The 25,334-nt window shown below is 40.0% G+C and overlaps 2 protein-coding genes across 4 annotated transcripts in view; one reads left to right on the forward strand and one right to left on the reverse strand.

The window, feature by feature from the left end:
- Window positions 1-86: 86 nt before the first annotated feature.
- LOC110978372 (uncharacterized) lies at window positions 87-2,034 on the forward strand. The gene is made up of 2 exons (XM_022233318.2): window positions 87-173; window positions 521-2,034. The coding sequence occupies exon 2, from the start codon at window positions 534-536 to the stop codon at window positions 1,494-1,496; it is 963 nt and encodes a 320-aa protein (XP_022089010.2). The 5' UTR covers window positions 87-173; window positions 521-533; the 3' UTR covers window positions 1,497-2,034.
- Window positions 2,025-25,334, reverse strand: part of LOC110978371 (uncharacterized) — a 28,438-nt gene continuing 5,128 nt past the window's right edge. The window contains exons 3-43 of one of the 3 annotated variants that reach the window (XM_087143463.1): window positions 24,794-24,861; window positions 24,443-24,541; window positions 24,224-24,300; window positions 23,875-23,998; window positions 23,520-23,677; window positions 23,114-23,273; window positions 22,868-22,930; window positions 22,638-22,733; window positions 21,938-21,979; window positions 21,536-21,655; window positions 21,044-21,136; window positions 20,555-20,647; window positions 19,519-19,635; window positions 19,169-19,243; window positions 18,652-18,747; window positions 18,166-18,207; window positions 17,408-17,482; window positions 17,095-17,232; window positions 16,874-16,957; window positions 16,099-16,302; window positions 15,779-15,874; window positions 15,519-15,614; window positions 15,245-15,340; window positions 14,598-14,751; window positions 14,134-14,233; window positions 13,664-13,724; window positions 13,164-13,271; window positions 12,961-13,032; window positions 12,342-12,603; window positions 9,669-12,032; window positions 9,408-9,471; window positions 9,097-9,231; window positions 8,266-8,900; window positions 7,525-7,885; window positions 7,275-7,381; window positions 6,781-7,104; window positions 6,408-6,515; window positions 6,025-6,221; window positions 5,197-5,422; window positions 4,701-4,747; window positions 2,025-3,959 (exon numbers count right to left, since the gene is read on the reverse strand). In XM_087143463.1, the coding sequence (XP_086999589.1) occupies window positions 3,924-3,959; window positions 4,701-4,747; window positions 5,197-5,422; window positions 6,025-6,221; window positions 6,408-6,515; window positions 6,781-7,104; window positions 7,275-7,381; window positions 7,525-7,885; window positions 8,266-8,900; window positions 9,097-9,231; window positions 9,408-9,471; window positions 9,669-12,032; window positions 12,342-12,603; window positions 12,961-13,032; window positions 13,164-13,271; window positions 13,664-13,724; window positions 14,134-14,233; window positions 14,598-14,751; window positions 15,245-15,340; window positions 15,519-15,614; window positions 15,779-15,874; window positions 16,099-16,302; window positions 16,874-16,957; window positions 17,095-17,232; window positions 17,408-17,482; window positions 18,166-18,207; window positions 18,652-18,747; window positions 19,169-19,243; window positions 19,519-19,635; window positions 20,555-20,647; window positions 21,044-21,136; window positions 21,536-21,655; window positions 21,938-21,979; window positions 22,638-22,733; window positions 22,868-22,930; window positions 23,114-23,273; window positions 23,520-23,677; window positions 23,875-23,998; window positions 24,224-24,300; window positions 24,443-24,541; window positions 24,794-24,861 (7,673 nt within the window). In that variant the 3' untranslated portion in view covers window positions 2,025-3,923. Of the gene's footprint in view, window positions 3,960-4,700; window positions 4,748-5,196; window positions 5,432-6,024; window positions 6,222-6,407; window positions 6,516-6,780; window positions 7,105-7,274; window positions 7,382-7,524; window positions 7,886-8,265; window positions 8,901-9,096; window positions 9,232-9,407; window positions 9,472-9,668; window positions 12,033-12,341; window positions 12,604-12,960; window positions 13,033-13,163; window positions 13,272-13,663; window positions 13,725-14,133; window positions 14,234-14,597; window positions 14,752-15,244; window positions 15,341-15,518; window positions 15,615-15,778; window positions 15,875-16,098; window positions 16,303-16,873; window positions 16,958-17,094; window positions 17,233-17,407; window positions 17,483-18,165; window positions 18,208-18,651; window positions 18,748-19,168; window positions 19,244-19,518; window positions 19,636-20,554; window positions 20,648-21,043; window positions 21,137-21,535; window positions 21,656-21,937; window positions 21,980-22,637; window positions 22,734-22,867; window positions 22,931-23,113; window positions 23,274-23,519; window positions 23,678-23,874; window positions 23,999-24,223; window positions 24,301-24,442; window positions 24,542-24,793; window positions 24,862-25,334 lie in introns of all 3 variants that reach the window. The other 2 variants (XM_087143462.1, XM_087143464.1) reach the window with 2 other exon arrangements.

A 25,334-nucleotide genomic window follows, 5' to 3' on the forward strand; every position in this document is an offset into this window, starting at 1 on the left:
CAGGGCTCAAAATGGTGTCTAAAACCTGATTGTAGTCTGGGAAATATACAATCACTGTCTAGTGCCTGCAATGTAGCAGCTGCATGTACTACTCGCATACTGGTTTTGCGCACATTGTGCACCGTGCCCCGTACCGGTATCCGTCACAATATTGATTCAGCGAAGTTGACAAGGTAAAGAAAAATTATCGAAATCCTCAAATTAATGAAGTTATTCATATTGAATTTTAGTTTCAAACCAAGGCATTGTCTTCAGCACTGTTCGAATGATCCATAACAAAATTAACTGGAGCCTTAAATGTACGGATGACTGTCTGACACTGTGGCTGTGCATCACAAGGCCAGGAAGGATCAAGGTTTTATGTAGCCTAGGGGGATCAGGGTCAAGGGCTTCGAATTTATAGGAACTTGTGGGATCTTTTGAAGTTGAGTCTGAACTCTGGGGGAAAATGTACTCAGCTAGCTAAACAGCAGTAATTGTCGTTCAAGTTGTTATTTCTAAAGTATTTCATTATTTGCAGTGATGGCCTCAGAATGGTAGAACTTGAAGGATTTTCAACCATGAGTGGGACAGAAAATACGGCATCACTGATGAAAAGTCAAAATGTAGAACAGTTATCACCTTGTAGATCTTTCACCAAGAGGATCATCTCTCCTGGATCAGGATTAGCTAGACCTAATGAAGGATCAACATGTACAGTACAGATCATCCAGCTAGGAGGTTCAACACAGCTTGATGAGGCCCTGATTGGATACTCACTTAATCAGGAGACGAGAATCTGCCTTGGGGATGGAGAAGGTGCAATGTCTCATATTATTGACACCTGCGTGGAGATGATGTTGCCAGGAGAGACATGCAGAATGCAGGTTGCCATGGAAATGATACAGGAAGTCATACAGATGAGGCAAAACAACTTGAAAATTGACTGCAAAACACTCTTACAGAAACCTGTAGTGTTCCAAATAGAACTCAAGTCACTCAGAAGGGACAAAGATATTTATGAGATGACAGTTACAGAGAGAGTGGACCGTGCTTCCAAATTCAAGAGTAAAGGAAGCAGCTGCTTCAGTTGTGGAAAACTACAGAAAGCTGAGGCATTTTACATCAGAGCTTTGAAATACCTCCTAACGGTCGATCCTCTGGAAATCACTGATGAAACTGATGCAACAAAAGAAGTATTCAATACAGTGAAGAGTGCTTGCTTATTAAATCTGGCTGCCTGCAAGCTGAAGTACAAATCCTATGAGCATGTTGTATCTCACTGTACCAAGGCCTTGGCAATTGACAGCAGTAACCCTAAGGGCTATTTTCGTAGAGGAATCGCCTACATGGAATTACAAGACTATGAGTTGGCAAAAGCTGATTTTGACGAAGCAATGCGCCTTGAACCAACAAGCAAACCTCTTAGGCAACAGAGACAAATCCTTCAGGAACGAATGAGATCTCTGGATGCTAAGTACGCCAAAGCAATGAGCAAGATGTTTGGTGGACAGTGATGAAGTGTTGACCTGTTACCTCTTTAAACCAGTGGTTAAGCTTATACATGTTCTTCATGAAAAGAATCTTATATTTTGCTAATTACTGTACATTGTACATGTAGCAAAAATTGCTAGAGTGGGAGTATTTATCTTGTAAAACTTTGTGGTGAAAATTCCAGCAGTAACATCACATACAGGACAATATTAAAAATTCCCATCCCATACCTTGTCCTGAGGAGAAACACTCTTGCCCCTGAAACTCTTTTAAAGCTGCAATAAGGGACAGAATTTCATTGCATGGCCAGCAAATACACTTGATCAGAGCTGTGTTTTATCAAGATTAAAAGAGCAACATTCCCTACAGATGACTCATGTCAATATACAGCAATGAACTTGAGATATTTGATCAATGTATCAGGATCCTGAATTGGTGGTGGTTATTTACAAGTTTGAAACTAAGGCATGCAGGCTTGCACAGCACTTAAGATACCGCATGTCTTTTATGGACTATACACAGTTAAATAAAACAGGCATGAATGTGCATAGTTGCTGCTAATTCTTTTCCATGTATGTATTTTCAATTTCAGAATCAAATACATCAGCCAGTTCCAGAGATTTTTGTTTTCACAAATATACAGCTTAGAATCAGGCTCTCTAATTTAAGTATGTCGCTAAACGGTGTTCAGTACCATTTCCTAGAAATTAATGTAAATCATTTGAGGAATTACCTAAGGCACTGCAGCTAGAAAAATTAGTTCTCAGGACACCATCAATTCTAACTCACTTTTACATAACAAAGGGTTCAGGGAAACAAATTGAAAAAAAAAAATTCCAGTAACCATAAACCGAAAAAGAAAGGGGAACAGAAAACAAAAAAACCATTTAAGGTTACATTGTGGGCTGCACACTTGTTTTTCTTCCATGTCCCAATCAGGTGCACTGATCTTAGTTCAGGCTGTGGCAGAAAAACCACTAACGACAAACTGGAGCACTATTGGTTAAAAACTGCAGTGGCACTACACACCTGAACCCTACACACCTGCAGTGGCCTCCACCCTCACAAATGTGAAGCTATGCCTTTTCTATGGTGTCCTACTACAATAATTTGTTGTAGTCACAAACTGGTCACATCCCAAAATCAACTGCTTCTAAAACTGGTTCATGTAACATTTACGGTGAGGTCACAAATTGAATTCTCCAAAGCATCTCTACAACCCTTCATATATCACTAGATGACAGCAATGCACACAAAAAGTTCCACATGCAGACAAAAGTGTAATAAGTACATGTACGTTTTATAAAAGAGCCCCCCCAAAAAAATCACAAACGTATTGAAAAAAAGCATGTGATAATCTACAATTTTATTTTAGCTTAGTAATGGATATGAGAACATATTTCCCTTTTTTTTTCATATGGGCCAAAAGTTTTCTAAGCACTAGTGAGCAGGTGTACTTTTTCAGTAATTTTCCTTCAATTTTTCCATTATTAAATTTTTTTTATTGCACAAGCTATTTTCATTTTAATAGTACCATAAATAATCAGATTTGAGTTCACAAAAAAGAGGGAATATTCCTATCAACCAACTTTACCTTACAGCAAGCACACTGTGTAACACCATAGTTATACACGTCAGCTTTGAAAAAAGCAAACTGAACTACATGTATTAAGTAATAAAAGAAATGGCACTGTATACACAGGAAAAGCATTTGCACTGACCAATGGCACTGTATACACAGGAAAAGAATCTGCACTGACCAATGGTACTGTATACATGTACTTAGGAACATAACACCTGTTTACGGCTATTGCAATTTCAATTAAAGGCTGAAAACATTGAGTACAATTTGATTAAGGAGTGATTTAAGAATTTGAATGCAATCAGCAAAAACTAATACTATAAAGTACATGTACATTGAAGATATTGGTATGGAATTGATTATACATGTAGGTGAAAATGAGGAAAACCAGTCCTGTCCCACATGACATATACTACCAAACACAGAACATGAACATCCATAGTTGTGAATAACTCTGTGTATACAAAGGTGAAGCAAACTTTGATTCTGGGGTACACCTTCAATAAATCATTCTGCCAGAAGTGAGTACATTATGGCCAGACTTGAGTGGTTTATCAAAAACTAATCACTACAACTGCAATGCCTCAAAAGGTATCCTAAAATCTAAGCTAATTAAAAAAACCACCTGTGGCAAGATTACTCTACTGAATATCAGGTGCACTTTTGAAAAAAAATCATTCTGAACAGTCTCCTGCTTACAAGAGAAAACAAATTTCTTCATATGGACAATTAAAAAACACGACACAACTAACAACCAGGTTTCACTACTCTGGAGACAAGGAGAGACTTTAAGTCAGGGAGACCGCAGGTTCATCAGTTGTCTATGACGTTGTTAAGTGTTGTCTGGTGTAGACCTTTCAATGCTTCATTAAGGCAGTGTGGAGGAACTAGTGGTTGAATGAGCCTGTAGGTGAGACGGGAAACTTCATGTATTGATTCATGTCATTAGTTATAGTTCTACAACGTGGGACATAGAGTTTTGCAATTTAAAACCATGTACGTATATTGTAACATCTCTCTGAGGGTAGGGAGCTGTGATCAAAAGTTTGGGAGCGGGATGGTGAAAGACTGCTCATGGGCGCACTACAGGGGACGTGGTCAATGAGGGAAGGGAAGGGGTGAGCCTTTCTCAGTACATTGAGTTGTGTACAACACTTTCTCTGGATTGCTGAGTGTGAGCGGAGGTAATTGACCTTGCTGTACCATAACCGGACACAGGCTTTCGGCATTAGGTTCAGTGGGACACATATGCTATGATGTGGGGGTCTGTGTGGGTCAAATGTACAGGTATTAACCTTTGTGACTGAAACTAGTATCGACTCCGGGGAAGATTTGGGGCAAAATGAATAAGTTGGAAATGTGCTACAGAGTAGCGGTTCAAGGGCATGTCACAGAACAGTGCGACCGCCTCGCACGTGGTATGCAATGCGCTGTATGTACAATGCATGTGATATGGATGGTGGTCACTGCACACTCGCTGTGGGCAGAGTGTGTGCTGCATGATAGAAATAGCATGTACTCTGTACATCTACATGTATAATGGGGAACAGCTTGCAGGAATGTAACACTATATCTCTCGCATTGTTCACAGGTTCTCTGGTGGGCAAATATATTATTTGCTTTTCAGAGAAGGAAACATTCTCACCTCAAGATTTCCTCTTGCTTGCCGCAACACATCATGTGTCTGGGACACTACAGAATTGGGAAAAATCAGTTTATTTACACAGCATTAAACATGGGCGACAAGATCACTATTATTAAAGCTACTGCCACTCTGGAATTTTCAAAAAAGCACATTTGACCAAGTGTTCTTGTGTTACAATAATTTAACCAGTTTTTCTGATCAATTTTCCACAGAGTAAGACCACATGCCAAAACACTGCATGTCTATACTAGAAAGTACTAGTGGCATGTGTTACATGCTAACCAGCAGGCAGGCTTGTCTATTTTTAACCATACTCACTAGACACAGCTCTACCTAAGCTAACAAAACCCTGTAAAGGAGATGTGTAATACAGTTAATGTGTAATGGCCTTTTAAAATTCTGCCTCTGAAATTTGGTGACAATAACATGTAGAGCTTTCATGAGGACAGGAGAGGGTGGAATAATGTTCGATGTCATTGCAGCAATCAGCACTTACATTGCTGAATGAGAGCCAATTCCATGTCCTCCTTGAGTCGATTGGATGTCGACAGCCTCTGGAGGGCCTCCTTCATCAAATCATCCTGTGCCCTGAGTCGTCGCCTCAGCCTAGCTACCTGATCACCCTGAGGTAGACGACCCTTCCAAAACCTGGCCAGCTGATTGTTACACTGATCCAGATGAGATTTGAGGCTATGGACTTCCTTGGCTAGATCTTTCAGGTCCTTGGAGGACTGCAGGAGAGCGAATAGAAGTAACACAACATTGACAGAAACAGACAAAAGGACTGGATCAGAATTCAGTTAGACATTCTAATCTGAGTACCAAACGAAATATGAAGCATTCCCATTTGGAACACAAACAGTAGCCAGTGCTTTTGCAGTGCATTCTCCTCTTAATATATCGCTCTGGCTAGCCCCCCCTGGACTCAGTACTACAAAATAGTGCATAGTACCATGAGGCTGAAGGACCTAGCTCTATAAATGACCACTTCGGCTGGGCACTTCCATTGGTACTTGTACACAGAACAATGTCATGTATTCAATGTACCACAGTACTGTATGGAACATTGTTAGTAATTTATGGCTTCAAAGAACAAGGTCATGTACTCATACAAGCCACAGCGCTGTATGCTACATTATACTACGAGGTAGTATTTTGTAGGTTTCAGTGAGGTTAGGGCTAGGAGTAAACATAAAGTAACCCCCAAGAATGACTGTGCATTCACTTTTCCAATTATCATGTACTGCAGTGTTCTCTTAGATGATTTGCATGAGTTGATGATACACTGCCCTCATTAGGTTGTGCACGGAGCTAATAGATTTACCTCTGGATGCAACCTGATCAGTTCCGTTAGTCGTGTATCAATCAGGTTGACAAGGATTCTTCCTCTGTGGAGGTTCTCTCGTAGTGCCTCGTAAGTTGGCAAAGTACCAATAGCATGAATATCGCCCTCACTACCCTCAGCAGGATGGGCCTTATCACCATTCTGTATGCCGGTGGCATTACGTAAGGGTGTCACACCTGCAAATGGGAACAAATCAGAATCTCTTTGCCTTTTGCTCTTCAGTCAGTTGCTCTGCACTGACTAGTTTCAGTCTACAAAATTTAATTTCTGTTGAACTGTGCAAACTGCCATAAAACTGACGCCCATACATAATCACACTTGCAAAGTGCTGCTTCTCACAAACAATGTTTTCAAACACCAACCTGGTATTGAGTAATACTCTTCATCTTGTAGCATACCATCACTCAGACAGAGGTAGGAGGTAGCTTGACTTGATGTCTGACAGGCTACATGATGTTTTAAAACATCACCTGCGATGGATGCAAGGACAGAATTTGTAAATGTATTTCTCAAGTTTTGTTAGTAGGAAGACAAAGAATGCTTCTATCCTTGCTTGATAATATTCATCTGTCACAGGTCACTCTTTAATTAAGGCCATGTCGAAAATCATAAGTTGAATGATGTTATCAAGATGGCTGTACTACTGTAAGCAAAGGGTAAAGTGTTTTGTATTTCTTGCTTCAAGACCAGACAGGAAAATGTAATGTATTTCAGTTGACACAAAATGCAACAAACCTTTAAAGAGCTGTCTAGGAGTAAATGTCCTTCCAGTCTGCATCCTGCCAACCCCATCCACTGATGTCCAAGAATCTCTGTTTGATGTGGTTGTCATGGTAACAGTCGTTAGCGATGTCTTTTGAGCATCTTTCGGTGATGTGGTCTTCATCATCTCTTCTAGTCTCAATCTCAAAGCATTATTAGTGCTGATGCTGCATTCTAGTTGAATGCGTAGATGTCTCATCTCTTTCAGGAGCTCAGACAGATCAAGTCCTGTGGTCCGGTCTGTCATCATGTGTAGTCTGGGGCTTGTCCCTCCAAGACTTGTCTTGGTTGAATCATCTGGTGAAAGTCAGATATTTAAAAGACTCTTTTGAACACAAGGTTCACTTTAAAAGTCTAAATTCATTTATCCTAAATGACCTCAACAAAAAGTTCAACCAAGGACAAATTCTTTTAGATTCTTTCAATCTCAGCAGATACAGAAAAATCCACAGCTGGTAAATTCTAACCTTTGGTATGCAGGTGCTCATAGACACTCAACTCAAATCTCAGTGACTCAGCTAGATGAGTATTCTCTTCAATCTGATCCTTTAGCCTTTGATTCTCAGCTTGGTATCTATGAAAAGTGAATCAATTCAGTGATGTCAATAAACTAGGCAAGTGATAATTTATTTTGAAATATGTAAAACAATCGTCTGATAGGGACACAATTTAAACCAAACTAGAACAAATGAAAAAGTCACTGATGTTTACTATCACCTTTCTGCTTCTCTCTTGGCTAACCTAAGGTCACTCCTCAGGTCTGTAATGGTACTGTCTTTCTCAAGATCTTTGACTCTTGATGAACGAATCTGATAAAGTTCCTCCCTTAAGTCCTCAATGGTACGATCCTTCTCTGTGATTTCAGTCTTTAGTGAGTTCATATGCTGAAGGTCACTCCTCAAGTCCTGAATAGTACGATCCTTCTCAGTAAGTTCTATCCTGAGTGAAGCTGTCTTCTGTAGCTCACCCCTCAATTCCTTAACGGTATGTTCCTTCTCAGCTAGCTTCATCTTCAGTGAGCTGTTGTGTTCTGTCAGTTCTATGTTTGTTTGTTCCAGATGAATGACGGTGGCTCCCTCTGACAAAGAATCAATTCACAGTAAATAAGTTCAACAAGCACTGGCAAAATCAAATATCCAGGTAAAATGTGATTTATTGACATCCCATAAAACAGGAATTTTCATCAGGACTATTCAAATCCCACAGACCAATTGTATTTTGAAATGGATTTAGATACATCATATTCCTAGTGGTATACCCCAAGTTCCAGAAAGAGCATTCCAATTTGAACAAGACTAGCCTGTGGTCTACTATGTATAAATTTCTGAATGCACTTCCAAAAGCTTTCACAAACAAGGAGAGCTTAATGTAGTCCACTGAAGTGTTCAGGGAAACCAGTGCATCAAGTTGAAGAACTGATTTGATGAATTCTTTGCTTGAGTGAGAGGAGTGACCTACCTTGTTGCTGTCCCATGCCAGCCAACTTGGCTTCTAACTGCTCTCTCAGTCGATCATTCACCCTAATGGATTCTTCTAGTTTCTTCCTGAGCTGTCTCAGCTCCTCAAGATGTTCCTTCAAGACATCATTAGGATCCTGCTTACCATCTCCTTGTCCGGTACTTTTCACAATCTCTCCATCCCCAATGGCTGACTTGTAAATTTCCAGCTCAGCTCGCAGAGCTGAGTTGAGTCTGTTAACATCTAGCAATTTTGATCGCATTTGTGTTAGCTCTGATGTTGTATCCTGATAGGTGACTGGTTGATAAGGCATAGTTTGAGTCGACACCGTTTTGGTCTTGGATATTGCAGGGGTTCTCTGAGTGGATGTGAAAGGTTCTGATTGGCCTGCTGCTGATCCCCGTGTCTCATGTTCCCTTGGACCACTCAGCTGTCCGAAATCAGGGAAGTCAACATCACCATCATCAAACTCAAACAATCCCTGTCTAGGTCCACTGCATCTTGGGTCTAATGTCTCTGTGGAATGCTGTGCATCACTAGAGGGAGCCCTTCTAGCAGAGGCCCTCATGGATTCTCGCAGCTGACTGTGAAGGTCAGAGATTTTTTCATTTTTCTCTTCAACCTCTTTGGACAACCTGACAAAACAAAAAGACCTCAACAATATTTCTGTAAAATCAAGTCATGCTGATAATGTATTTTGCCATTCTCAGGAAGTTCAAATTTTAATGGCATATATGCCAATTTACCATTGAATCAGATATGCTTCATGACTGAAGTTAGCTGAAGAAAAAGTCTTATCTAACAATAATGATGAATGAATGGAATTGCTACCTGTGCAGGTCTTGTCTCGTCTCCTCTGCAACTCTTTGGTTGTCTGTCACTAAATCTCTTAGTTTGTGGTTCAACTGCTTCCGGTCCTTCAGTTCCTTCTTCAATCGCGTGATCTCTTTGTCTTTAGCTTCAAGGCTGTTTAACAAAAAAAAAAAAAAAACCTAACAGAGACAGGAAAATGTGGCATTGTTTGTCTCAACTTTGGGATTTTATTCCCCATTATTTTTTTAACACATAAAAAATCATTTAATTTGAGCAAAACCATGCTATCATCTCATTTGGATGGAACAAAATAAAAATTGGGAAATTACCTGTCAGAGTAAAGTGGTCTGGTACTAACATCGACAAATTTAGTTTTTGCAGGGTGTACAGGCTCTGAAATTAATGACAAACACGGGACAAAGCATCTGGTAAATATTTGAGTTTCAGTGACATAACCAAATATCTTTCCCCTCATTTTTCTACTGTATTTTTTCTTTGAAATAAATGTTTCTGATTTGCAATACTTGTATCCCAATGTGCCTTAACTTTCCCAATCACACCTTTTAAACAATAAAACCATATAAACTGACCTTCTAGAACTTGATTAAGTTTCTCTGCCAGGTCTATGCTCTTCTGCATCTTATACTGCACATGGCTGATCTTGCTCGGTGAGATGTTACTTCCCTTCTCAGAATCTTTTCCATGTTTCTCCATCACTTCCTCCATTGCTGTCATGGCCTCATTCAGCATGGACTTCAGCATCTCACACACTCCTTGAGATTCATGCAACTGCTTTTTAAGCAGCTCTGTCTCCTCTCCTTGAGCTTTCAGCATTTCATCGCTGATGCAGCGCCCCCTGGAGGCTGCAGCAGCATCAACAACCTGGAGCTGTTCTTGCAGCTGACTGTTCATCGTCTTGAGGGTTGCATTAACATCATTTGTTTCCTGAAGCTGTGCCTGCAAGTTTTCAACCTCCTGCTTGAGCCGCTCAAAGGCATCTTGATTGGCTGTAAGTTCAAACCATCCACTTGAGCTGCTTTCACTCATGGGACTTGGAGCTCTGTTGGGACTCCGCGACCGCTCCTCACTCCGAAGACGTCTCTGGAGGTGTCTGATGATGCGCTTGTATCGGTCAACTTGGTTTTTCAGCAACGTTATTTGCTCTTTCAGGTCCTCCACATTGTTAGTATTTCCGAATTCACTAAATGACTCCTCATCCAGACCTCTCTCTGATGGACAGGGACTGGATGCAGAGCTGTCACCTTCTTCAAACATTCCAAGGGTAATACCTGACAATCCACGTGGACCACCCAAGGAAGTACTGCTGTGTAATAAATTTGAGTCGCTGTGAACTCTCTTTGGAGTTGACGGGGGAGCCAAACCAGCGTTATGCATCTCTCTACGATAACGGTTAATGCGGGCAGCTTGGTGATGTACTGTTCCCTCAGTAGCCTGGAGTTTAACTTGAAGTGTTCGGTATTTACGTTTCAGGTCATCAAGTTCTGCCTGTGACCGGTGAAGCTCCTGTCGCAAGGCTGTGAGAGCACTGACATCACCTGAAGAAACCTTTAATGGACTCCTCCTGCCGTCTACTTGTGTCTGTCCTGTCTGAGGTCCAACAACTCGAAGCTTGTCTTGGGCTTCACTGAGCTGATCCTGGAGACGTTCAATCTCCTTTGCCATGTCTACTATCAGCTCTGGATTGAAGCGGGGCTGATCTGCATCCTGAGAACTATTCAAGTCAATATGCTTCTTCAAGAGTTCGTTCAGATTCTGTGCATTTCTCAGCTGCTTCTGGAGTCTGCCAATCTCTGGATTGATACTCCTAGGTGTGGCTTGCTTCAAATGCTCAAGCTCCTTGTTAACTGAATCCAGTTCGGCTTTCATATCTTCAATTCCTTGCAGGGCCTGGTTCAACTTGGACTTCAAGTGCTGGTTCCGTTTTTGCAACTTCTCAATGAAATCTTTGCCTTCCTCGACAGGCGTGTCAGGACTGATTCTCAGAATCTCTCTTAGGATTTGGTTCTGCCGATCCTTCTCTTGAATCAGAGCCTTTGCTTGATCAAGCTGGTTTTTGAGGACAGGAACCAAATGGTCTTCCTGCGTAGACCTAACATCTGGGGTATTTTCTAACTGTTGCTGTAGTGCAGAATTGACTTGTTGGAGTTTGTTGAAATGTGCTTGCAATGACTGTAGCTGACGAGCTAATGTTTGATTCTTCTCTATCAGGTCCTGCCCTTCCTGTTGCAGCCTGGAGTTCTCTTGATGCAGCGTAGCCAGCATGCTCCGGCCTGGATGGATAGGAGAGTCAGGTCCAATACCAAGATGATGTCTCAGAGTTTGATTCTGTTGCTCCTTCTGCTGGAGTTGCTGGTCCTTCTCTCTAAGGAGGGTCTTGGCTTGGTCCAGTTGCTGCTTCAAGATGGCAATCACTGGCCCTTCCTCTTCATCTCCTCTGGATTGATTCAGTAACGATGCTTCCAATTGCTGCTTAGCTGCTTGCTTGAGCTGCTCACTCTCGGCTAGTTTCCTCTCCAACTCCTGGATTCGTTTCTGGTAGGCATTAGTTTGAGCTACCGTCGGTGAGTCCTCCTCTTGACCAGGGATGCTTCGGAGGCTCTCAACATCCTGCTGATCCAGGGCATCCTCAAGAGACCTTCTTCGCTCCTCAGCTCCTTGAAGCTGCGTCTTCAACCTTGCAACCTCCCGCTGAAGCTCAGGGACTGTCTGTCTGGAGGAATGTCCTGAATCGCTTGTCTGTGACAAGGAAGACGTCTGATCATCATTAGCTGAGGCCTGATCAGGCTCCAAGTCCCGACCAACCCCTCCAACCCTCTGTCTCATCTCATCTAAACGTGACTGTAAGGATGCATTCCATCGGCTACTGTCTTCTAACTGATGACGAAGTGTCTGCATCTCTTTTGAATGCTGAGCTGCAGTACTAGGAGACATATCTGCAAGACAAAAAAAGATAACCTCTATGTTCATCAAATCAAACTCCAGACCTTCAGATTCGAAAACTGAAAAAGATTACAATTGGGCTTGTTTTCTCTAGAGAATGGCATTATATTGAGTAAAGTAAGCTCCTCTGGAAATTTTAAACAGTCAAATCAGTTGTGCAGTTTTCATTTTAAAAATCTTTAGTAGCCAAGAACTACAAGACAACAAAATTTAGAAGGCAATGACAGAGAGGATTCAGGGAAAGATAATGACTGAGTGGAACTGAGCCACGATGCTGCCTTCTTTTATCATGTTACTCTTACCTCTCTGGTCAGCTTGTTTCATTTGCTTCTCCAACTGTTCCCTCATTGCATCATTTCTCTTGATCCCATCTTCAAGTTGTCTCCGTAGAGCCTGCACAGCGGCTAACTCAATAGTCAGACTATCAGCTGAGCGATGTCTAGGACTTTCCTCTCGATCCCCGCTACCACTCTGAGTGATGTTGACGTAGAGTTGCCTCTCGGCACGAAGGGCATCACTTAGTCTGCCCAGCTCACGCATCTGATCCTGCAGGATCTGCTGAAGCTGATAAGTAAAAAGGAATTGCACTGGCTGTGGTCAAAGGTGGATACAATTATATTTGGAACATGGTACCCAAATCATTGTCAGACAAGGCAACATATGCGTTTATTGTTAAAACTGACAATGCGACTTGTGACTGCCGATCCTCAAATAAGCCTAAGTTAATAATAAAGCGAACTAAGTTATTAAGGGTTACACTGTGGCATACAACTGCCAAATTTTGCCATGCCAAAACTGTTCCCTAGGTTAGTTCTAGCACTCAAACACAACTTTTTGAAAGTAAAATTTCAAAATCAAGATAATCTGCTCCGGCCTCTTTATGGTGGTAGGTAATAATTAATAGCTTTGAAGACAACTCACTTGATTGTCACTGTTTTCACCACCCATGGCTGCAGTTCTGACAGGAACACTGGCTTGCTCCAAACGAATTTCCTAAAATAAAAAATAAAGTTACTCTCCTTTTCAGCCATTTCAGTTGGAGGGCTTTTTCATAAAGTTGGGGGAAAACAGCGAATTTCAGCTAAATTATTAGAAGCTGGTACAGTGTGGCGATTCTACATTACCTTTATTATGTTGTCCTTGACTTTGCCTGCGTGTATCAATGCATCAATGTGATCTTGCTTGGCCTGTAATTCACTCTCCAGCTCAATAATCTGACGACGCAGCTTGCTCTGAGAACAAAAATCACAGAAGTCGATTGTTGCACTCAATCAGCCAACTGCAATTCTCATGTTGTAATGACCTGCGTTCGCTATTCTTCGATTCTAACAAGAGAAATACCTACACCATATTTATTTCATGGTAGCTTTACAAGGCATTGGACTATTAAACCTAAAAGCCCGCAGATTTCAAAAGCCTTTGGAATGACAAAATTACATATCTATATATCATTTTGAATCAGATTGTTACCTGCTTAGGAACCAGTTAAAGGCTATGTCTGAATAACTTGGCTTCAGCTTGAAACTATGCACGAGTCTATGGTAATGGCTGTAGCCACTCCACATAGAGTCATGTATAATTTCCAAGCCGCAGCCAAATAATTCAGACATAGCATAATGCGTACCATATCTTGTTTGATTTGTTTCCCTGCTTCTTGATCCCTCTGCAGAGCATCAATGGTGTCTCTGAAATGAAATCAACAGAATTCAGATCAACCTATCCACACCTGCCAAAGTCACTACTTCTTATGCTATAAGATGGTTAGGGCAGTTTTCCCTATGGTGTGGCTATTTTGAAAAATGAGCAGATATGGTTGATGTGGAAACTGATTAGCGGCTTGTGTATGTCACAGCATGTCATTCCGAGACTAAGACACAATTCTCTGGCAGCCAGGGTTCCAACCTGATGTTCCCTTCCATGGCGCTTGTGAAGCTGTGCTCAAAAGTTACGGCTGAGGGTGATAATAACACTAGAGCTTGTGAAAGCCACTGGCTAGCCGCTGCAACCATTTCCCATAGACACATACACAACTCCAAGCCACAGCCAGTTGATCTGATGCCAATCTCTCTGTACAGTTCATACATGGGTTCTTACTTTGCCTTAGCCAGGAGTTTGTTCTTCTTGTCCAGTTCTGACCTGAGTGAGTCCACAAATCCACCATCAGGTTGATCAGTCTGTAATTCATGCAATGCAACTACCAAAAGAGGGAAGAATAAAGAATGTCATTGAATCCTCAAAATTATATGTTTAACAACTATTTTAAGAGTGCCAATAATTCTAAGAATATTAAGCTGCTTCACGATTGTCAAGATGGTCAATATAACTCAGCAAAAATCCGGAGGATTTCTTTATTCTTTTCCTTGGAAAATCAAGTGGATAAAACAAGAATGTACATGATAACAAACTGAATTAAGCCACAGATCTAAGTGGCATAACACTTCACACATGTTCTTCAAAATCTTTTGAGTGCAGAATCCGCAGATATGTACCAAACCTCACAGATACAGATAAGAAAGTCAAAGGTTGATACAGCTGGGCGATATCAGACGTTGTTGTACCTTCTTTTTCTCGGAGTGTTTTCTTGAGCTCGTTATTCTTATCTCTGAGAGCTGCTAGTTCAGCCACCATGGTTGGGCTAGGACTCTGTCTGGCAGACGACTGCTGAACCTCATGGAACAAACGATCCTTCTCACGACCACTCTCAATCAGTTTCTGAGAACAAAGGATTACCCTTAGATGTTGCCTGCAGTACAGACAGTGATCCCATAAGCAGGTGTTTGCGCTGTCTATTCCTTGAAGCCTAGTCAGACTTTGTATAAATCAAATGGCTATGGATAGAGGCAACACACATGGAAATGGGAATTATGTAGCCGTAGCCTCTAACAAACAACTTCCACAGCCACATGCCTTACTGCCAGTCACAGGCACAACATTCAGACAAAGCTTACTACATATTGCAATCTAAATGCTCTCTTTGGAACATGACATGTTTTATGGATAAAAAAGTCAAGTTCTAGCATGTTCCTTATTGCTAGTATGTTCCAACTATGCCAGCTTGAAAACAAATACAACAATGTTCCTAGTTAGGAACCTCTGGTGTATTCAGCCAGTTTCCAGTGGTGGCAGTCTTGCCAAAGAAACCAAGTGGATTACTAACTGAAAGTGTGATGTGGCCTTACTGTGAGTAAAATGTTACAATGTGTACCTGGATAGTTTTGTCTTTATCCGCCATGGCTGCCCTCATCTTATTGAGTAACACGGCTTGCTCTTGTTCAGCTCGACACAAAGTCTCTTCTGCTGCCTAAAGAGAAAAAACATGAGGACAAATGCTACATTCAACATAGAGAACAGTCCATCGATATCAGTCTTTTTAAGTGAGTATTCAAGCTAGAAGTTGTACATTCGTTATTCTAGACAGTTTGAAGAAGTGCATGTAAATCTCATATGAATAGACTCACATAAAAATGTCAGATACTGACCTGTACAGTGTATTCCTTATCATTCAGTTCTTTCTGCAGTTCCTTGATGACGTTGTTCTTGTTGGCAGTTAGACGGTTCTGCCTGTCATGAAGTTCCTAATTACAATTAAAAAATTAATGACTTGAAATGTGTACAAGATAAATCTAAACCCCAAAACTCAGCAGTACCAAGGTTAATCTAGAAACTAAGCTGAACCTTCCTAAATCTTCCCGAAAATTCTTACCATCCTTCAGGAGGGTACTGTCTATTTGTTTTCTACCTTGATTTGGTTGTCCTTATCCTTGATGGTATCCAGCAGATCCTGAGCTGCTCTCTCATTGGCTGAAGCCACCTGTGACCTCTCTGCTAGGACCTCCTACACACCCCAAATAGACAGACAGTTCAATTCAGAAATCCTGGGACACACAAAATACAAATCCTTGTTTTTGCAGATGTGAGAGTAAAATAAAATTGCTCTTCTCAAAGACAACAAATATGTCTACCTGGAAAAACTTGTTGTCCAACAGTTACAAATGTGAATGTGTTTGAAAAGTTGAAACTTCAATTAGTAAAAACTGACTAGTTATTCTACCAACACACCTCTAACATTTTATCCTTGTCTCGGAGTCTCATCTTAAGTTGTTCCATGACATCATCTCTCTCCTTAGCAGCCTCTCCATCTTTGTGTTGCTTAGCAACCTGCATCTCATTCAGCATAGTCTCTTTGGCATCCAGAGACTGTCTCAGTTTCTTGATGATGCTGTCCCTCTCAGAATTGGCACGGCGTTGGTTATCTTCAGAATCCTAGCAAGAAGTAGATAATGTCCAGATGTCAAGTCATCATTCAAATCTCCACCATTTTAATGAAAATCTGTTTAGGAAACTTGTCTGTTGCTTTCCCAGAGGAACGGTCCAAAATGCAAGAGAAAACTGAAGCCAATATGTGAGAAGTAATGCTTCTTCATCTGAGCATTCTGACTCACATTCCGTCCTATCTGACTAGGGCAAGTTTGAATGACGACTACAGTTAACTATAGTTTGACTAGCACTGCCCGAACGATGGATAGTTTCATCAACCATTTGGAACTAGGCCCAAGGGCATGGTCGCAACGCTGGTTATCAATAACTGATTTCATTTATCATTACAGAGGGAACCATTCACATGAAAATAATGGTACGAGATTTCAATGCCCATGTATACGCTGCGACATTTGCAGCAAATGGTGAAATATGAGTAACCATGACATTTTAAAAATAGGCTGACTAAGGTCGCTTGAGTGTTACTAAACTGTGCATGTGCATTGTTAAAAAGGTTCTGACTGCTGGTCAAACTATAGTTTGTGCCCGGACTTGCCCCTAGTCTCTGTTTCCTCACCCTGGTAGCTTGCTTCTGTGCATCCACAGCTTCTTCTAGTTGTCTAGCCTTTGCTTCTTTCTCTTTCAAATTGCTCTGCAGTTGCTGCAATCAGATGGACAAAGAAAGCAACTCTAAGAAAACACAGTACAGTACAATCATTAGAAAGATGAGAACCTGTTAATTGACCAAGGTATGACCCATTTATGACAATCATATTATGTCTCTACTGAAGATCTTACATTGATTTTATCTTGGTTGGCTAAGCTGTCATTATTTGCTCTCTCCAATTCCCTATCTCTGTCTCGTAGTGATGCCCTCAGCTGACGTATCTCACCCTCCTTAGCTTCTACAGCTTGTAACTTCTCTTCCAGTGCTTCCTGCAGCAAGGTTAAAGGTCAAAGGATGAAGGTCGGAAAGATTCTTTTCGAAATGGTGCTATTTTGGACATTAAAAAAGAGAAATAAATGAAACACTGACATTTCTGGACAGTGAAAAATTCAAAATTCAAATACAAATATAATACAAACTTCAATGAGAATTCATTCAAATTACCTCCACAGCTTTATCTCGTTGTTTCAGTCGCTCCCGCAATGTCTGAATCAAAGCGCTGTTTCCACCATTGTCATCCTAAATAAAAGAATATTGTATCAAATATTCAATTTACACGAAAAGCAGCAAGGTTTTAGAAACTTAAAAATCATAAACTATTCAGTTAAATATGCACTGTACACAGACTGTATGACAACACCAGAACATTTCACTTTCAAACAGAAAGGCTATTTACACATACAAAAACAGGAGTTGTATCAACTTTTAAAAATGTTTGCTTTTATCCAATAAGAAATCTGTTCATTGCATTAACAAACTGTACTCTGTGATACAAAAGGGAAACAAATTCTGAAAACACATTTATTCAAATGTTTTTAGTGTCCTGTGGTACCAGACTCGCATATGCAAGAATAAAGAACATGCAGCACAAACAAACCAGAACAATTCAAACTCTACAGTGCTACTCCTAACTTATAATCATCCATGACTGGGCCCCATGCTTGAGTGCTCTGTCCTAAAGTTTCTTGGGTTTTAAAGCCACAAAATGGAAAGCAAGGGGGGGGTAGGGTGGAGTAGGAAGGGATGTGGTGGATGACTACTAAAGACAATGGAAAGTAATGTATACGATATGCTTCTTTTTAATAGCAAGATAGGTCATCGCACTGCATCTAAGAGAGGCAATTGGATGTTTGAACATTTTCTGGAAATCTTAGATTAGGGCTAACTCTGATCACATGACACTGGTCACATGACACACTTACATGAGTTGGTTTGTTAGCATCTCGGGATAGTTCCATATATTCCTGTCAATATGCAGATATCATTTGGTTAGCATAATGCAAACATGCAGTGTTAGACAAATCAAAGTCAGTCATAGATGTTATAAAAATGTTGAGCAACATTTGACTGTACAGAAAAAGCCATTCAAACTCAACAGTATAATGCAATGGCTTTGAAATACATATCAAAAGTCTTCAAGAGCTATTCATTAGCAAGCAAGTACTACAAGATGTGGTGAAATTTTTTAATTGGGATTGGCATACGGGGGGGGGGGGAAAAGCTTGGGAAAAGCATTGCAAAGAGTAAAATAAAAAAGACAGGTTCCAGACATTACTGGTGATAGCGTCATGGGGAATGTTACATTCTCAGTGCATAAGAGCAGGAAGAAGTAAGGTTTAAGACATTAAGGATGATTATAACCATTCAGGAGTTAAAACCAAGAGTTCTATGTCTGAGATGGTACCAACCTTGACCAGTCTATCTTTGTCCTGGATTCCTTTGGTCAATCGTTGGATGATCTTGTCTTTATTCTGAAGCTGTTGTTGGGCATCTTCTAACAATCCCTGCCAGCCAGTCACAGTCACATCAATCACAAATTCACAATTAGCTCTTCAGATTTATTCAGCCACTATAAATGATTCTCACACAAATATTACTTCCGTGTACTTCTGCAAAGATTCTGCCTGATTTGATTTTAATCTAGAAATTGGTTAATTAGAAATATTAGCTGATTGTATTCGACACTAACAATATATGGATTTCTCGAGTGTCTCGGTGCTTTTTATCAAGGTTTAGATATCATGCTAACTCACAGCCAAACAATGAAAAGAAAACTGACAAAGAATAACAATCCATGTTGAGTTGAGTATTGAGTGAATGGACAAAAATATCAGACCAGACAAACTCCCGAAAGGTCGCTAAAAGGTCTAAATGACTGCCTCCTAATTAGAAAAAATGCCGGTCTATTTGATCAGACAGACTCACCTGGTAATGCTGCTCTATGGCATCTACTTTTTCATCAGTGTTCAGCTTAGCATCCTGCAGCTGACCTTTCAACTCCTGACAGAAGGTCAAAGGTCAAGGGATCAAAGGCCAGTAATATATCTGCTTCGTAAATTTCAATAGAGTGATTCCTGTTGCCTTTGGAAATTCTTAGCGAGTGAAGTGCCATCTCAATGTCAGGCATGCAACTTGGAATTTGACCAAAAAAGAGGAAATTTCAATCTTTACAGACTTTGTAAAGCGTTGTCAGTTTCAAATGTCATGAGTGTAAAGTGAAAAAAGGAGGAAGTCAGCTGCTCCGAGGAAAAGTTGCATTCACGCAATATACATACCCTGACGGTCAGTTCTCGTTGCTCCAACAGGTCATTCAAATGTTGCTCTGCTTCATTCCCATCATGCCTCAGTCTTTCTAGCTCCTGTTGCTTCCTTGCAAGCGATTTTTGCAGTCGCTACGAAAAAACCCAAATAACATAACTTTGATAGAGACAATACGCACTTATGGGTGTGAAACTAATGTCAAAACTCAAGATACAACAAGGGTGTAACTCATTGAGGACGTGGGCAACTCTAACAAATGATGCAAATTCAAGCCTAGGTAGTGGCATATTTTCATTTAAATTAATGTTTGTAACAGGGGTAACAATCAATCACTACCGGTATCTGCTTTCAGAACTTGTCCCTATGACTAGGTTTTAGCAGGCAGAAGTTTTTGAATCCTTCAAAAGTGATTTCTAACTTGGTAGTGTATAATGTACATGTATCAAGATCTGAATTACAGAGTTGATATGATGAAGCACTGTGGTATGCTCCTGAATGCTTACTGTTGAAAGTCACCTCATTGCTAGAACAGGCATTTGCAAAAGTTTAGGACCACCCATACAAAATGTATTAACGTGAAGAAAGACCAAACTTAAAATAATCAGTCATGGCAACTTATGTTTATTTTCAGTGTGTAACCTTCGTGTCTTGGTTAAACAGCTATTTGACTACATTTCCATGATTTGAAATGCTAATATTTAGTGCCCTCCTATATTTTCTGATTACTTAGACTGGTTTTTTACCCGTGCTGCCTTGCAGACAAAATGTCATACAAGACCTGCTTTTGCAAAATTTTCATTCAAATGGGCATATAGCACTACACTGATGTTATGCACCACTGTAAAATATGTGAAGTAATCATTCAGTGAGACAGTGTAATGCAGGCCCAGTGACAGAAATACCAATAAAATTCCAGGTGGTCTTAAACTTTTACAAATGACTGCAATAACCCTGTCCATTCTGAATACAGCATGATACTACACCATGCCTAGTTTAGAGAACAGTGTCTTGGCCAAAAAAAGCTTAGCCAGGAGATCACAATGACATTACCTCATTTTCTAATTGCTTGCTATGCAGATTTGCTTTCTGTTCAGCCAACTTCCCTTCCATATCAACCATGGAAGCCTGGTACTGCTCCATACCCTAACAGAGTAAAACAAAAACTTTCACAGCCACCCACTACAATGATGTTGTTAAACAAAAATATCACATGCAGAGGAAGTATTCCGGGTGAAGTATCTAACGAGAAGATTGAATGACAAAATATACAATATAATAAAAAGAGCACATTGTTCGTTTGTGAAAGGACAGTAAATCAAGTGCTCTTTGATGAAAAGAAAATTCAAAGACTTTTCAATGAAGATGCCAAAAAGTATCAGTGGTAACATCATTTGAAAAAGGATAACATATTCATTTTGTGTCATTCTAGAAGACCGTGTTTTGCACATCCCAGAAAGATCTAGCATGGGGCAATTCAGCGATGCTCAAATTTCACAAGTTGATTTCTTTTTTACTAGTAGTTTGCCTGAATCTACCCACCTCATATTTGTTCCTTTGTGCTTTGTGCATGGCCTCGCGTGCCTGAGTGAGGGCATTCTCGCGTTCGTCAGCTTGATCACACAGTAAACGAATCTACAATACACAGCACAAACTACATGTAAAAACGTTACAGTAACATGTGACAAGTTTGTCACTTTTGCACTGACTTATTCTGGATTTCCAAACTGCTGTAAAAGAATCCATTAAGCTACCAGCAGCCCTTTTTCAAGGGGAAGGGCTTCCTCAGACTGAAAAGTGTAGAGTAAAGGAAATCTTAATTTCTGGTATTAAAAAACAGACATCCGATATTTCCAGATCCAACTTTATAAGGTTAGTGCTGAAACAAAAACTTCAATACAAATTTCATGGAACAGGCCTACCCCACAGAAATAACTACCATTTCAATAAAAGAAAGGACAGTGGCCGAATTTAAGTTCAGTCCTGACAAAATAAACCAATGTTAAGACATACAATGGTGATCATGAAACAAACCTCTTTATCTTTTGCTCTGATAGTTTCAGCAAGACCCTGGATTGCTTTGTCACGCTTTACTGTGTTACTCTCTAAGGTTTTCACTTCCTTGTTCTTCTCATCAAAATCTTGTTCCAAGTCCTGGAGGAAAAACAAATGGCAGCAATAGTATATACACCACATGATGAATTATTCCCATTTCTGGGCAGACAAGGCCTAGTCCTCTGAGATTCTAATCCATTTATTCAATACTTCCTTTATTTTATTGTTACGGTTTTGCTAGAAAATTTACTGATTTGACTTTCAGCCATTTTCACACTAAATATTTTTAAATTTGTTCAAGCTACAAAACAGTAGCACAGACAGACCTGGAACGTTTAAAATTCTGTAAAAATTATACTTTTTAAAAACTGAAATTTTTACCCTTTTTTCTTTCTCAGCTTTCTTGAGAGTATTATGCAAATCCTGCAACAAACAAATAGTGACCCTTGAAACACACCAGCCCAACAATTTATGAACAGTACAATCCTAACAAATAAAGTATTCATCCACATAAATAGTAAAGACTCAGCTGTTTCTGACTCCCTTCCACGAATCCTCAGGGCCCTCAAGCAGGCTTTCTTATAGGACACATAATTCAACCCATTCTTTTTTTTCTGGCTGTCATTTTGATCACCTGTCTGGGAACTGTTGTTTTCTTTGTTCTGTATAATTTGTCTTGTTAATGTTATGTGTGGGGCTGCATACCTGAGGGTAATAGAAGTTTATTTTACTGTTGCAGTCCCTGACCCACATATCTGTTATTTGTCTTGTTATGTATTTGGATTTTCGTCCCTGGTCCCTGCTACTGCTTATATTTACTTGTGTGCTTTTGTTGTTTTTTATATACTTTTGGTTCAATTATGCTTTGTTTGTTCTTGTGATGGTCAAAATAATAATAATAATAATAATAAAATGTGAGAGTTTGGCCCATTAACTTGGCACGTAACACAAGCTGAAATTAAACTAAAAACACATAAGAACTACATGTGATACAGGGTCAATTACATGTACTTAACAATTTTAAAAAACAGAAATAAAACTTCCCTGATGATAATTTCAAGGAGATCCTTTGACACCCTACCTTGATCTCTTTGTCTTTGTTCTTGAGCTCTTGTTGCATATTTTCTGAGGAAGTTTCAAGGTCCTTCAGTCGCCGTTCCTGTTCCTTGAATGCTTCCTGCAAACACACACAAAAACTACTTACGACACTACACAAACTCTCTCCAGGTTTGGAACATTGGCATGCAGTTCCCCATCTAAAAACAGGTGCATGTAGGAAGCTTCCATCTTGAAAGCAAACAGTCTCCTCACCTCATACTGTCTATCCCTGTTTCTTCCTTCCACTTTTTCTTTATCCAACTCTTCTTTGACGGCCTGCAGCATGACGGAATCATAAAAACACTTACACTGTCATAAAACCCCCCAAAATTACAAATGTATGCTGTCAACTGATTGATGTGTCCCCACCACTTTTACAAGTTTCATTCTTCCCACACTGGGGTCTCATGTGACATGCAAACAGCTGTTCCAACTATTCTATTCACATTCTTTCCTAACCTGTACTTGATTATTCTTATGGTCTAGTGCCCTCTTCAGCTGTTGGACCTCTTGTTGTAGTGGCTCTATCTTCTCATCAACTGCATACTCTTTCTCCGCCTCAAGCTGCGTGATCAGCGCTTCTTTCATCTTCAGAGCACCATTCAGATCATCAATTTGCCTAGGGCATCAAATATGAACACACTTAAAAATCTATGACATCAAATGGGAAGTCTTCTGACTTCTGACATGAGCAATTGTAAATTACTGTGGTTTCAGAAGCTGTATCAGTTTCAAAGTGGGCAGCCGACAACACGTTAATATCAGACTGCAATGAATGAGTTAGATATCACACTGCCGTCACTACTCAGGCATACAGGGCCCAAATGTAATACCATTAACTACCAGTTATAATTAGTGAGTGTACCTCTCCTTCCCCTCCATGGCCTGCTGATGAGTGGCCTGCTGATGTGTGGCCTGCATTGCACTATCATCTTGGCCTTTATCTTCTTGACTTGGCTGCTGCTTGGTCTCTGCCAGACGCTTCTGAAGGATTTCATTGGCTCGCTTCACGGACTCACACTCCTGCAACACATCAAGGTCCAAACATGCCTCATTTATCAAAGTTTCCCTACTATCAGACAGAATTCTTTAACCTGCCAGTAAACAATGTCATAGTCCAACAAATACGGCTAAACAAACCAGTTAAAAAAAATTCTCACAATGGACATTTTTTTAATTAATATGGCCTACAAAATCCCTATCTAAGGGTATCTACTGACCTGTTGTGATTGTTTTAATGCCAGCTCCAAGCGTTCCCTTTGATGAGTTAATGCCTGGTTGTTTTCTTGTCTCAGCCTGTTGTTCAGTGCCTCCTTCTCATGTGCAAGACTCTCCACTGCATTCCTGTCCACAAAAGGTAGAAACAATTCTGTCAATCACAGCAGAATTTATATCAATTTTTACAGATTTTAAAAAGAACCATTTCAGTGATGTTTTGTATCTGATATCTCAAGTGATGTCAACACCAATTAACAGGTTGAACAGGTTTTTACCTGTAGCTCCCAATATTTACTCCTATAAAGATGATTCTTGTTGACAACTTGAACCCAAAACAAATTTAACACTTACGATGCTTTGATGAGAAGCTGCTGTTTCTCCATCAGGTCTTTCTTCAAACTTTCGATCTCTACTTTAAGCTCAATGTTCTAAAAAAAAAGCAATGTACACAATGTCAAAAGTGTCTTTTGAAGTTGTGCTTCTGAAAATTCAATTTATTTGATTTCCTGAGAAAAATGAGGCAATTTAGAAATGCACAAAAAGGAGAAATATAAGTTTATGCTGGCTCACCGTCTTAGTGTCATCATCAAAATTCTGCTCAATTCTCTCTTCCATAAAGTAGATTCTTAACTTCAAACTGAAATTTTCCTTCTTCAGCTCTGAGATTTGCTATTGAAACAAACAAAAAATAAATCAAGATTCCGGGGATATATATAAAAATGCTTTTATTTCAATGAAGGATTTTCATGTACGAAAATCTAGCCAGATCTGGCTGGATCTATGCCAAAGATTCAAAAGTAGTCTGATCTGCATGTACATGCAGTTATTAACCTTCCCATGATCCTTCATGGAGAGTGTTATGACTGGATTTAGTCAGCTCTGGTAAGATCTAGTTCAAACCAGTCTGATCTGATCACTAACCTGTTCATAATCCTTCATAGTGTGGGCTCTAATGGGAGACATTCTGCCACTGCTGATTTTTTGTATTGCTGCAGAAAAGAATCACAACAGATTAGACATTCATAAAATAATGCTGACAAATTTAAATGTAATTTAAATTATTTTAGATTGAACAAGCATGAAATTAAATTGAATTCACACCTGCTACTTCTAAGTACTGTCATGACTGTGGTGCACTATAAAATCTGTGCTATTTTTGACCGCGTCAAGGATAATTACAGGCCTCAGGGGTCCAAAAGTGGTACATTTTTGTGTCCCTGTTACATCTGACCTTTGTGATTCGACATGGAAATATCACCGGAATTGACTTTAAACTATTACTATTTCTATGGCAGGTAATTTCAGGGATGTAAGTGACCAACGAAGTCATTTCCTGAAAATCACTGAAAAGCCAATAAATTGTGTGAAACTGTGAGGGAGGGCTTGTGCGACCAAGAGACTAATGGCAGGGGTCCAAACACCCTTCAGTTTTAGGGTTTTAACAGATACAAATGAAGAGTTT

Source organism: Acanthaster planci, linkage group LG11, assembly GCF_054643075.1.
Source record: "Acanthaster planci isolate LZ-2023a linkage group LG11, COTS_SCS, whole genome shotgun sequence".
NCBI classification, from domain to species: Eukaryota; Metazoa; Echinodermata; class Asteroidea; order Valvatida; family Acanthasteridae; genus Acanthaster; species Acanthaster planci.

Bases quoted from the DNA above. Each gene is read 5' to 3' on its own strand.
- LOC110978372 (XM_022233318.2), top strand. From the start codon at position 534: ATGGTAGAACTTGAAGGATTTTCAACCATGAGTGGGACAGAAAATACG.